General features: G+C 39.7%; 1 protein-coding gene across 1 annotated transcript; it reads right to left on the bottom strand.

Annotated features, from left to right (window-relative positions):
- Positions 1 to 1,286: 1,286 nt before the first annotated feature.
- Positions 1,287 to 8,152, bottom strand: LOC113172360 (cyclic AMP-responsive element-binding protein 3-like protein 3-A). The gene is made up of 10 exons (XM_026375295.1): positions 8,132 to 8,152; positions 7,722 to 7,820; positions 7,170 to 7,419; positions 6,431 to 6,561; positions 6,014 to 6,124; positions 5,704 to 5,810; positions 3,392 to 3,460; positions 2,177 to 2,261; positions 1,781 to 1,874; positions 1,287 to 1,643 (listed from the first exon to the last, which is right to left on the bottom strand). The coding sequence occupies exons 1-10, from the start codon at positions 8,150 to 8,152 to the stop codon at positions 1,450 to 1,452; spliced, it is 1,161 nt and encodes a 386-aa protein (XP_026231080.1). The 3' UTR covers positions 1,287 to 1,449.
- Positions 8,153 to 13,938: the final 5,786 nt, after the last annotated feature.

The following is a 13,938-nucleotide window of genomic DNA, read 5'->3' on the forward strand; positions in this document are numbered from 1 at the left end:
TATTTTTGGTTCAGGTTTGCTGACTTCACTCTGTTTTCAAATTGTACTTTAGTCTATCTCCTCAGTTCTTTTTTACAGCAGTGCTCAGCAAAGTCTGTTGAATATGAATTATACCGGTATTCAAAACAATGCTGTAGCTGGATTTCTCCTCCTCTGGATGAATTATAACATTTACCTTCTAAATCTATCTGTGTTTATGTGTGTAGCTGTTTAGCGTTAGCTCTTCTACGTGTCATTGTACTGTTAAATTTTTGAAACAGCACTATCAAATGTTAAATTTCATCACCTCTTGTGGGACTAGTCTGTGCTGAGTTCACTTTATGACTCTCAGCAGAGACTGTTTGGCTGTTCAAAAATAAATATGACCTCAATGTTGCCCCCATTCTTTGGCTGTGAAGGCACCGTGCTAATAACATATGGTGAACTTCATATAGAGATTGTTGCCAGAGATTAACATTTCACCTCCTGTGAGGACAATCCTGTAAAACAGATATTTATTATATATACATTTGCTTATTTTTGGAAGAGACTATGGGACAGAGACAGTTACGTCAGTTGCTGCATCGGTGACAAGAAGTTACAGGGAAGTGTTATTGTTTAATGGATGTAGCAGATGTCAGCTTTTGTCTCTCTGAAGCATTTGATGGCAGTGATTGTCCCTCAAATGGTAGGCAACCATGAAAATGCACTTCACACACATTCATCAGCAGCTGATAATTATGTTTTTAAAACTGACGCCCAGTTTCCCAGATTGCCAGTTGGCATGAAAGTGAAGCTTATTAGGAGTGGGTTTTTGTTGTTGTGTGTTTTTTTTTTTTTTTTTGTGAGAAGTCATCCAACAACTTTCTTTTTTTTTTTTTTTTTTTTTTTTGTAGAGAAAATTATCTGGAGAGCAGCAAATCATTTCTGCTTTTTAAAATACTGCCTCATTATATTTTGGATGCCAATCGTTTCCAAACTGGACACATGGAAGAAACAAAACAATTCAAACGCTGCCAAAATTGAGAGTAAAGATTTTTAATGCTCTTGTGCTTTGTCGGCATTGACTGAGCAATTACAAAATAAAACAACAATTATTCTTGATTAGGCATATAAATTGAACTAAATAATAAATACACCAGTGAATACACAGTATATCTGTGTTGTTATGGATATGCAGGAGAGCATCAGGAATAAATTACAAAACCATCAGCTCCCTTAGGCTCTGTTCTTCCAAAGCAAAATAACAGACTTCATCTGCGTGGACGACCTCCTCACTGACCTCCATCCAAGTGAGTGAAAAAATCTTTAATGTAGCTGTTTGTATGTTGGAGTGGATAGCACACACAGCACCTCGCTCAGTCTCAGCAGTGATCAATAGATGCTGAAAAGCTGCTCATTTGGATGCTGCACCTGCGAGCGAGCCTACGCTCTTTTGGTATTCCTTTCTTTCTCAAAGTCCCAACGATATCAATGATCATCCTGATGCCTGTGATACTTGTGGTGAGAGGAAGGGTATTCTACCATGGAGGGAACTTTGCCGGGCCAGAGTTTCTCTGTCAGGCTGCGTAGAGCCTCATATCCCCTGGAGACAGTGAGGATAGGAAGGGAAGCAGGAGGAACATCTTGCCCTTCATCCATCGACTGCAGGGAGCGGGACGGCTCTAAAGGAGGAGGTAAAGTGGAGAGATGCAAATGTGTTTTTGTGTGTGTCAGAGAGAGGGAATGGGTAAGTGTGTGTGTGTGTGTGTGTGTGTGTGTGTGTGTGTGTGTGTGTGTGTGTGTGTGCATGGTTACAGACCTTTGGTTTTTGTATACCCTCTACGGCTGACTTGGCTGTAAGGGTCTGGCTGAAGATGTGAGGAAATCAGCAAGGAGAAGGAGAGGAGCAAAACCTGGACATTGATGCAGACAACAGGACAAAAACAGGCCAAGCGTGGAGGACAGAGACCAGAGGGAAGTGACAGAGAGCACGGGGAAAAGAAAGAAATGTAGGGATTATAGATAACCTACATTGAATTTTGCACAAAAGGGCGCAGGTGCTTTTATATATTTGACTCTAATAAAATCTTAAGTGTTAACACAGCAGTAGTCAACAGAGGAACACACGCAGCAATTTTCAAACATACTGTATGTACCTTTATCTATTGTGTAGTTGTTGTAGATTAAAGCAGTTGTGTTATAAAGAAAATCTCACCAGGATGCAGGTCCCTTTGTGTCTTGTTTTGCTGGAGCTTTTAGGAAGGAGAGCCTGCAGCCGGCTTAGCTGCTCCAACAGAGCGCTGCAATACAAATACAGACAGCGGGGTGAAAGGAAGTGGACTAAAATTCACGAGGGGCTACAGGTTTCTTAAAAAATAGGCATCATTGTTTTCAGTGTCTGTGATCATTGACGGATAAAACAACAAAAAGACGAGCAGCGCGAGGCAGGGAAGTGCACACGTGCAGCCAAATGAGACTGCATGGATGAAGAGGAAGAGGAGAGCAAAGTCACCACGTAAGGTATTAAAATTGGATGAGATTTGTATTCTACTAAATTTATATTGAACCTTGTCAGAGTGGCCTTATTTTAAACAAGTGGAAAGTTTTCTTAACTAGGCTGTGAGCATCTTTAGCAGCAGGGGCTGGACACAAACTCAATATAGATCAATGAAGCACTGACAGACAGTCGGATACACAACAAAGGCACAAAAGAGGAGTGAGACATGACTCAGAAAAAAATTAGTCACATGAAAAGATATCAGTAAATGTAGTCAGTGCAGGTTTTTTTCTTTATTTCCAATGTTTGACATGATGCCCACAAACAGAAGCTGCAAAGACTGAATAAACTGACACTGAGGGGAATTTGTGGTACAGTTTTGTCCAATTATAGATTAGCCACCATGACTAGGCATGACTGTAAAGCCTTGGTTTTCTCCATGTTAAAGAGACACATTCGGAGAAGATGCTTTAGCTACTTCCAAAATCAAAAAACACATCAGCTAAATCTACTTAACAGTTTGTTATTAAAATAAAAAAGCTTTCATGGCTAACTAGCCCTGTTGTTGTCATAATTATCATAAACCGAGTCTGTGCTGTGTGAGAATGAAATGCTGAATAAACATAGTGACAGTAGCCAAATAAAGGAGGTGATGATTAATGAATTAATCAATTATTATATCATAGTATTATTAATTCAAATCATTTATTATTAGATGCAATATGAACGTGATTCCAAAAATTTAAATTACTATAAATTATACTATAAATTATGTCTTTTTAGATGTTAGTTGGCAAAAGGAGCTATTTAAGGATGACTGCTTGGGGTTTAAGAAATTGTGATGTGAGCATTTTTCTCTTTTAAACCAATCACTAGAATTAATAGAGACTATATTATTTAGTTGCAGCCCTTGTCGTTTCGTAGAGGACTCACTTGTTGGTCTCCTCCAGCCGCTGGATCTTTCTCTGCAGCTCGAGGTTGTGAGCACTACATGCAGACATCCTGCAGAAGGAAACAGAGAACAAGAAAGAGAAAGAGAGAGCGAAGGCGAAATTACGTGTCAACTAATACCACGTTATGATGCTACATTGTCTTCCATTCATTCCTGCCAATATCCGTCTGCTGGGTGTTATCTCTCTGCTATTCTGTCATCCAGTGACTCCGTCCTCCAACCTCCCCTTTCTTCATCTACTGTTGGTCTTGTTTCCTTTAGTCACTGTGAGTCACCCTCTATTATGGCCCTCTGACTGATAATGATACCGGGCTGACACGCTCCACTTGCAGCTGGGTTCATTATCAACAAATGCTGACTCAGTTCAATGGAACTGACAATCTCACCCTCATCATGGAACTTTTGTCATCTAGAGGCAACAAGATGCGCTTGAATGAGACGTTGATACTCTAGCACACTTTTAGATATTTGAAGCTCTTATTAGATAATTAAGGATTTTGGTATACACGGCACAAATGCTGAGGCCCTGTTGTGAGCACTTAATCAATTTTCCATTAATTTTTGACGGAAGGTAGAAATGCACAGCTTGTTCTCAGATTTAAAGTGTAATTAAAATCCATGTTTATTCATTCAGGTGGAAAACACCTGAATGGTTTGGTTTATAGATCAACCACACAGCAGGTCCGTCTTTGGAGCCCAAACTCTCTACTCTCACTTTCATTTATCTATTCCCTCTGTATCCTTTGATTTCAGATTTAACAGTGGTCTCCTCCACATTGTCTCAAACGACTCCTCTACGCTGAGATCAATCGTTGGCACTATGTCGTAGTCCAGTGGTGTAAGGAGAAGCATTTAGAAGCTCAGCATCAGTAACACCAAGTAATCCTATACAAACACCCCATTGTGAGCTTATGAACAAATATATTGTCGCGATCTGACAAAACTGTCTTTCATCATGTGCATCAAACGGTAAGCTCTGCCTTGCCTCATTGTTTGTAGAGGTGCAATGTCAGGGAGGCAGGTAGGATTAGTACATTTGGTTACAAAGAGACTGGCGGGCTGTGTGGAAGAGCTCATTCTGTGCAGTCTAGAAGTAGAGAACAGGTGGAGGAGGAAAACTAAACCGAGCTCCCGTTTGGCAAACCGCCTCTCAGTGGTGAGATGCTACATATTTCATTGCATCGTCAGATCCTGCCTGATCCTCCCTCCAGCTGCAGCACAGTTTAGTTGCTCTTTTGCGCTGCTGGCAATCACACTATAGCATGTTTTCTGTCCAAGTGACCCCGGAGCAGACACAGACAGCTACATTGTTTATTTAAATTATTCACTGTACAGTAAATCCTTCACATTCGGAGACTCTTCATTTATTATATGATGCATTTTATGAAATGTATGTGTGTAAATATATATGTTAATCTACATGACTGGAACATTGCATTATGTTGAACCTTGTATTGGTCTAAATCTAATAGTTGCATGTACAGATATACACAATAAAAGGCCGTGTGTGTGATTGGTTATATACAGATTATGTTATCTAGACAAATCATCAGGTTACCATTTGTGGTCTCAGCAATTGTTACTAACCATACATGTGTGCATGTGTCTGCTCTGTGGAAACAGTCATGAGTACAAGCATTTTGCAGTATCCTTTATACGGATATAGTAATTTGATAAGGTGTCTGAAGTTGAGTATACTGTAGCTTTTAGTTGTTCACATCTTTCACACGTCATATGTGAAGTGTCTGTTGAACATATTAATTATCAGAGAATTTATATAATTTATATAAATCCAGTCATCTACAAAGCTTGTGTATTTTCAGTGGCAACTTTCTGTTATTTCTGTGCTGCTTTGGCACCGACTTCCTCAGAAGTCAATTTTTCTTTGTGTCTAGCTCTGTGAAGCTTTTTCCTCTGACAAAAGTTTCTAAAAGCATCTCATCTGTGTTTGTTTGCTCAGCCATAACGGCTACTGCTGCTCCACTCCAAACAAACCACTGTTACTGTGAATTTGTTCAGCTGGAGCTTTTTTTTTTTTCAAGGAAGGTCCAGATAAACAGCAGGTATGCTCAAATTAAAAAAAAAAAGTTTCATGATTTCTAGTCTGTCAACAATGATGAATGTCTAATTGGTTGTTTAGGTGTAGCCTTGTTTCCTCCACACTTTATTCAAGGTAATTAAATGTGCTTCAGAGTACAACAAATTACTGCAGATAAAAGTTTAATTTTCTAGGCAAAGGTTTGCAGCGATAATGATGCAGAGAGTGAGGAAGCTGAGTGCAGCTGGCGCTTACCTTCCCTCCAGGCTATCAACATATTCCCTCTTCTTCTTCCGACTTTCTTGAGCCGAGCGCTTGTTGCGGATTTTCCGCCGGATCTTCTTCAAAACCCTCTCTTCAAACTTGTCAGGGAGATGAAACACATGAGAGGATAGAGACAAGAAGGAATGAGGAAGAAAACGCTAAGTGAGGGGAAACTGGGTTGGAGTGAAAGGCAACAGACAGAGGTTGTGTAACTGGGGATACAGATTTAGATGCATCAGTGTGTAAGTGGGTGTGTGTAGTGTGTGTGTTTCTGCCCTACATACGTGTCTTGCTCATGTACCTTGGACAGGGGCAGTTTGCTGGGCAAGTTTACCCCTTCTTTAGTCAGGAGCTTCTTCTCATCTTCATTCAGTAACAGCTCCTGCAGGGCATCCTGGGGGAATTGTTGCGACTATGAACCAGATGGACAGAATATTTCAGTTAAAGTGACTCTCTGTGCAGCACAGCCAAATAGGGCAGTGGAGTGAACCAGCAGTTCATAAAACCCTGTGTACTTGGCACAAAGGATGCTTTCTTGCTCTCAGAGTGTGACGGGTTGATACAAAAAGGCTTTGGGTCTCAAATTGTACACAGTAGCACTGAACTGTGTAGTTAATTCAACTTAAAATACTGAATTATTTCATAAAATACGAACACTGGTTACAAAGTTGACTGCATTTCTTTGACTGAAATGTTCCTCTCACTCTCCATGTCTTACCTTCTGTCCCAGGTTTGACAACAGCAGGTCTTTCACTGTGAGTGTCTGACTGGAATATAATGGGTAGCTTTGGTTTGTGGTGACGTAGTAAGCAAACCCAAGCTGCTCCTGGATGTCATCAGAGTCCCAGCCTTTAAATTGAACCAGGAAAAGAGCGGATGATTCACAAACCTACCACCACGTGTCATTCCAACAAAGCACAAATGTGTCTTAAATAAAATTTCGGTGACTGCCACCCCCTGCTGTTCTTTACAAAACACAATTCAAAATGTGTGCCACATTTTTCTCTGAGTCCAATATTTTGTGTTGGTGCAGTTAGTTTTTATTCGGTCAATCTGAAGATATCTTTCAGTGCTAAAAGGTCAAGAATCAGCTTTGTGGAAAGAGACTATTCTTCAAAAGAGCTACCCCCTAAATGCTCAGAAATTGGGAAACCAAATTATTTACTATTTGAGAGCTGTCCTTATCTCTCAGAGGCTCCGGCTATAGCTCTCATTATTCTGAAACAGAAAGTGCAAATTCAAAAGACAAATCTCACATTCAGATCTGTATTTCATACCAGTCTGTTCAGTTCCCTGGTTCACCTTGTTCCTCAGTTTTTTGTGCCCCTTTACGTGACATTTATGCTCGTTATTAAGCAGTCTGCTCACACTGCAGCTCCCAGTCCCACATGTTTCTTTTCTTTCTAAAATGTCAGTGTTTTACATCATTTTCCTCTGAACTTTAAATGTAGTTTTACCTAGATCAATGGAAACATCAGGCTTTGGTGGCAGCTGATTGTCCAGAGGTGGACTCTGAAGGAAAGCCTGTGAAGCTGAGCAGGTGGGTGGGTAAAGGCTGCATGTGGGATCTGTCAGGTGGTTTTCAGTGATACTGCTGTCGATGGTGCAGGGTGACCACAGGGGAGATGCCGTAGCTGAGGATGTGTCGCTCGCAGTCAGCAGGGCGTCCAGGAAGTCCTCAGCAGCACTTTCCTCAGGGCTCCCGGTCTGAAGAGGAGGTTATGTAGTTATGACCATATGACACCATCACTGCTAATCTGGTGATCATATTCCCACACAGAAGCATGGACAAGAACCAAAACACAACTATCTTGAGCTCTTTTGGCTGTGACTTTTCACCTCATCACTGTCAGTAGCAGTGATGAGGTGAAACGGTAAATTGAGTCCTAAACATGATAAAATTCAGGTCAGTGACACATTATTGAGAAGACAGATCGCAGTTCAGTGATTTTGTGGTTTGTGATTATGTTGTCCCCTGAGTGACTGTGCAAACTGACCACCGTACTCACATCATGAACTCTGATTGTCCACGGCTGGTTGCTGTGGCAACCTGAGGTTTCATCTGTGTTGCTGAGCAGGAGGTCAATGAGATCCATCCCACTGTGCACCTGAAATGAATAACTACTCTGAGTGAGGGGTTGAAAGGCAAAATGTTCCTTAGTTCCTGAGAGGCAAAGCTGCAAGACCAGCCTGTGTGCTCGTACTGATTGATTTCAGAGAACGTGGCTTAAATCTTCAGTAAGGTTGTTTCAAACTGTAGGTGCTAAATCACACACTGGCCTTTGGAAAAGACTCATTGACTACACATCTGCTTTTATCATCTTTAAAACACTTTCTTCTTTAAGAATAGACGGTTAAAGGTGAATTATTCACTAATGTACAAATCAGCGGATGTAATCCAAATACAAATGTGTCTTACCTTGTCTGTAGTCAGTGCCATAGCTCCAACATAAATGCACCTGTTCTAAAATAAATACTCGATACACGACCAGATCAATAGGTTCCTATGTGAGGAATGGCTGAGTGTCTTTCAAGGGACAAAGTTGAAATACTATATCATGCATATGACGTAACTGTTTTGCAACCCAGCTGATGACTGTCCAATCCAGTGTGGAGAAGACAGCTGAGAGAGCCAACCTCTCCTGATTACAGATTAATTAGTCAAAGTTGCTCCTGGGTACTTTTTAGTGACCTTTAATGTGATCCTGGCATATCAGGTTTAAGCCACTGTGTGATTTCATATTCAGTTTTAGTTGGATACAAATTAATTTGCAGCTTATTTTTATTGCTTTCATAAACTTTATTACTGTTAGTAGATTCTTTCTATTTGAATAGATTTTTTACCCAAACAACATGATAAGTTACAGCTCAATTTCCACTGATTTCCGTGTTTAGGGTTGAAATTTAACTGATCATTGTGTTTAAGATTGAAATCAAACTCGATATAATTCATCATTCTAATGAATATAAATAAATAAACATATTTTTTCTATATTCCAGTCTATCCCTTAGCGCAATCATTTACAATTCACAGACTCCATTAAGGTGATGATGAGATGACTAATAAACTAGGACAAAAACATTATGCTCCACATAGTTCTGCTTATTTTTATGGGAATGTATCAGTCCAGATGTCAGTGCCAGTGTCTGTCATGAGTCCGCCACAGACTGAAATATGTCCACTGCGATAGGTGACCATAAAATTCAGCTACAGTAGTAGCAGTAGTTCCACTATGAGGACACACGTCTACCAGTCACATGTTTCAATACTTTTGTTCACTTAAAATTTGGGTCATCTTGTTCTATTGTTTTTTGTTCCTTGGTTTAAAAAACATCAAACAAGTGCTGAACTTTCATCTCTTTCAACTTTCATCATCTGTAACCCAAATATCTTCAGTGTGCACAAATGAAATAGGCTCCATGTTCTTATACTTTTGTCTTATCATTCATATTAGTCTAATAGTGACCTTCTTCTATTATTTCCTGTTTTACTGCTTAATAATTTGTAAATTCAACCTCTTCTGATCCAGAATATAGATCACAGTTTGGTCAGCTGGTCACAATTACTGATGAAAGGCCGCCAGTAGACTTCGCCATGTTTCAAAGGGACACAAACACAAAAAGCTGGGAACATCTATCACACTTGAAAGACTGTCAAACACATCCAAAGCACCTTCACTCTACATTAACTTCAGATTTTCTCGCAATTGCTCAAAGTGGACTTTTTGGAAAAACTTTTCCTTCGTGTTTCTCAAACACTTGTTTGGTTTCTAAGAAAACTGAACAATGAAAACGTTCACTTGCTTTTGTATAGCATAATGACCTCACCGCCCGCCATCACTCCTTATCTTTATTGCTGTAATTAGGAGCATCTGTTATGTTGTGTTATTTTCAAGCAACACAGACCATAAAGCAAAAAGGAATTATGTAATATGTTCCCTGAGCAGGAACATAAGAGGAACGTGCACACTTGCAAAAAACATTGTCACATTATCAGAAAAAGCAGAATCAACAGCAAGTTTCCAGAATGAAAATCGTCAACACAATCTCCTCATTCGCTGCCTCGACTTCAAAGCATAGTTACACCTCTGAGGAGAGCGAATCAGTTGTAAGTTCAAATAATGGAAAGCCATTTTCTTTCTCTTCTGAAGATTTCTTTTGACATTTTCATCTTTATCAGACAGTTCAAAGCTGACTGAATCATTTTTGAAGTAAGTCTCTTTCTCTGGAACATTGTTGACTTTAATAAAGTGTGGAAGGACATGAATAGAAAGACAGAAGGGATTAACTTGTGATACAGAGATCCCAAGTAAAACTCAGAACAAGGGTTTATGTGGCGCACAGTGGCGACCAGAGAGACTACTTTCCTGTATAAATAATAAAGTTGCACGTCCTTCACGTTTTTTATGGTTCTGTGTCGTGTCACATAATGAGAATAAATCAAACTCTCCAAAGCAGCTCTGGAGGGTTTGTTTTCAACCCTTTGTGGTGATGACATTAAATTTACAGTTTGTGTGGGCTGTCTTCACGAAATAAAAATACCAGCAGAATTTCTTTTCTAAAATGCTTCACTTACAACCATGAAATCAGTCAAGAAAAAGTTCACGATTATTTAAATGAATTTTTTCTTCTTTGGGCATTTGCCTCTTAAAGGTATTAGTTGTATTTAATTCAACTTATCTGTAGGGAGAGTACTATCAGTACTGTGTAATGCACCTAATTGCATGGCAGCGGATTCTGCTATCTTTATTGTTATTCTATCATCATCAGATTACACAGTTTCAAAGTACATGGAAGTGTTATCCAACCAGGACATGTCTAACCAGGGCATTTTAAGCACATCTCTGGATGCTAAGAGGAGGCACCTAAGTAAAGATAAAAGTAGGGACATTACACATGATACCACACTGTGAATCCACATGTCCACTTAAAAGGATGTTAATGAAAGATAGTGTTATAGAGTTATAACTACTCGACCACACACTATGCTTCAGATGAAAGAAAATAATACTGTGTTGCTGAAAGGAAGGCACCAAATAACATGTAATGTACCATGAAATCACAGACTATCAGCCGAATACCTTTCAATTACTTTATTACACATGCACATACTATATATGTATAAGTGCAACTCAAGTCCGACATAAATGATCTCAAAGTCCACACAGTCGAATTTTCCTGACAAGGAGGCATGAAATTGAAAATAAGGCCGGCTCAGAAAACTGAAAGGAGGCCTGGTGGGTAAAGAAAGCTACTGAGATGAGCTCAGATACGCTTTTTTCATCCGCAGAAGAGTCGAGAAGCAGAGAACATGCTCAAAGCTCACACTCCACCAGCCGTGAAATGCATGTTGGATGGCTCTAATCTGGACCTCAGCGGTAACTGATGTGCGCAAAATGATTCAATACCTGCAGCTTGCGGGAAATTCCCAGTGTGCCACAAATACGAGAAAAGAAAGCAATTCTGTGTGTAGTAGGTTGGTCATGTTTTGCTCGCACGTTAACCGGTAGAATCCTTGAATTCAGCTTTGGGGATGGAAGATAATACACATATCTGCAGGTGCTGGTATAACATGATCGCAGCTCTGCACCTGGTTTCATTTAGCATAATTCCCTAAGCTCATAAATAAGAGCCACAGCCTCTGAGTGAGATGAGAGCAGTTTATATATTGTTTATGTCTTATACAGTTGGGTCCATAAATAACGGAAGAATGCTTTTGGGCATTGTCCTCTATGCACCACCACATTAAAGTTGAAATGAAACACTGAAGATGTGAGTAAAGTCAAGACTTTCAGCTTTATTTCCGTGGGTTTGACAAATGTGTGGCATTACCCATTCAGGAATTACAGCCTCTTTCATACACATCCCCATTCTTTGGGATCATAAATATTGGGAAAACGGCTGACAAGCAGTTGCGTGGCCAGGTGTGAACTTGTCTTCCCATTACTCCATGAATAATCAAGCAGATTAAAGGCCTGGAGGTGTTTCTGAGTGTTACATTTGCATTTGGTAGCTGTTCTCTGGAACTGTCTACATGAGGTCCTGAGAGGTCTGTGAAAATGAAGGAGGCCATCATTAGGCTAAAAAAACACGGGAGAAAGCAAATACATTAGGGGTGAAAAGAAGGAATTAACTGTGAAACAGCAAAAGACCTGGAAGACCACAGAACACAACTAAAGTGGATGACTTAAGAGGCACAGAGACAGTCAAACCACCCTAACCAGCAATCAGCTATTCTTCAACAGCACAACATGGTAATTCAGTCAAATGCTGCGAAACTGATAGAATGCTGCCTAATATTGCAGAAGGATAATGACCCAAAACATTCAGTGAAATCTTAGAGTTTCTCAGTGCAAAGAAATGATCTGATTTCAGTCACTAAAGCTTTTGCTGAGCGGATGATCTGCAGTGACCCCATTGCTCTAGATCTAGTCTAGATTCAGGTCAGTCTCTGCAGGAGCAAAGGACACAATTTATATCACTTGGAAAAGAATAAATTGGAAATGAATAAACTGGAAATGTATCAATGGCATTACTACATGTTGTAGGGTAATAAATGATGAAACGTTTCACATTCAGAACCTATAGTTTAGATGATTTTAATGACTTTGTACTAATCTGATCTTCTCTCTGTTTGTTAATTTTAGGAGCCACTCTGTAAAGTATTTTAAATTCCTCTTCTTTTGATGTTTACCCAGGCTTGTTTATTCTTGCGGCAGCAGAATGATATCCAACATCCTCAGAGGGAAGTGTCAAAGAAACACCAGCTGTAAATGCAGAAAAAAAATGTGTTTATAAATTTTTTATATGATATATTTTAAACGTGCACTGATCTGTTATCATCTCACTGAGAGGCTGCAGACACCTGCAAACAGATTGAATCTCCTCCAAGCATCCCTGTAGTCCCTGTAGTAGGTCAGATCCACTGCTGGAAACGTGACAAACTGCATGATGGTATTGCAATAAAAAGAAAAACATCAAATCAGCAACAAATTTATTATTTCACTTCCGCCAGAAACTTTCTCATTTCTTTCTCCCCTTGTGTTCACATTGTAATTTTCTAAGTCTCATATGTGTTTGTTTATTCTAACTTAACTTTGTAGACTAAAATCAGACAATGATGACATTCTTGTTCTATATACAGGGTTCTAATGAATGTTTTTCATGGCGACAAAATTAGTTCATACTTGACAGGTCAGTTAGAAAAGCGTGTTATATCTGTACACAGACATTTTTCAAAGTGTATTGAGAGATAAGTCACTCACAGTTTGCAACATCGGCTTTTGTGACTTCCTCCCCTTGGTATAATTAAGTTTTGCCAATTGTTGTTAAAAAAATGAAAACAATGCTCTGTTACAATCCACCATCGTGTCAGGTGTACGTCCAGCCTCATGAGGGCCCATTATGTGCCTGTAATTGTACATCCGTGAAGAATAAATTTGCAGCACACAGCTGTATCTCTCCACTTGGGGACCTACTTAACTCTGCTTTTCCGCAGTCCATTCCCAGTTCTCAACCTCTCTGAGATGCTTAGTCCTGCTCTGCCCTCAGCTGGTAAACGACTGCCACAGCATCCTGATACAGAGGCTATTCATTTACAAAAAATAATTAATTTATAATGTGCTGCCTTCCCCTTGTAGAGGGTTGTCTTTAAATTTCACTTTGAAGTTTTACACAAAGCCAAATAAAAGAGTAGTTGGAAAGGAATGGATCCCTCCAGACATCTCTCTGATGTATAGGCCTACTTGATTAGTATCCTTCTGCCAAAGTCACTGTGCACTGTGTTTGATGACACACTGGTGTTGGAAGACTTTTGAATATCGTCGCTGTGTGACTTGTTACGTCTGATCAGTACTGAGCAGCTGTTTTCTGCAAGCAGAGCAAAATTGGTGTTAGTTTCCTTCCAAATCTAGAAAGAAAATACAAATCTACTTGCAACCGTAGAAGAAACACTTGACAACTTCAGACCAGATAGATTCAGGTGTAAACTGCTCTTAATATAATTTGGCTCCAAGGGCTAGACGCTTTATGTTGGTCACACTGCAAAGCTCCCTGAGGAAAATGTGTGATTTCTACTTAGTTAAATCTACTCAACTTGAAAATAACAATATTTTTTTTATCAAAACTGGTTCATAGTCAGCTGGGAAAGTGTGCACATCCAGTGCTGACTTAAAGTGATATCAACAATGTAACACAAAAATCAACCATAGGTGTTCAGCTGGACTG

This window comes from Anabas testudineus, chromosome 17 (assembly GCF_900324465.2).
Source record: "Anabas testudineus chromosome 17, fAnaTes1.2, whole genome shotgun sequence".
Lineage (NCBI taxonomy): Eukaryota > Metazoa > Chordata > Actinopteri > Anabantiformes > Anabantidae > Anabas > Anabas testudineus.

Bases quoted from the DNA above. Each gene is read 5' to 3' on its own strand.
- LOC113172360 (XM_026375295.1), bottom strand. From the start codon at position 8,152: ATGGCACTGACTACAGACAAG. The intron at 7,420-7,721 runs GTGAGTACGGTG...CCTCCTCTTCAG, and splicing joins GGACAATCAGAGTTCATGAT to ACCGGGAGCCCTGAGGAAAG. The intron at 1,875-2,176 runs GTGAGATTTTCT...ATCAATGTCCAG, and splicing joins ACAAAGGGACCTGCATCCTG to GTTTTGCTCCTCTCCTTCTC.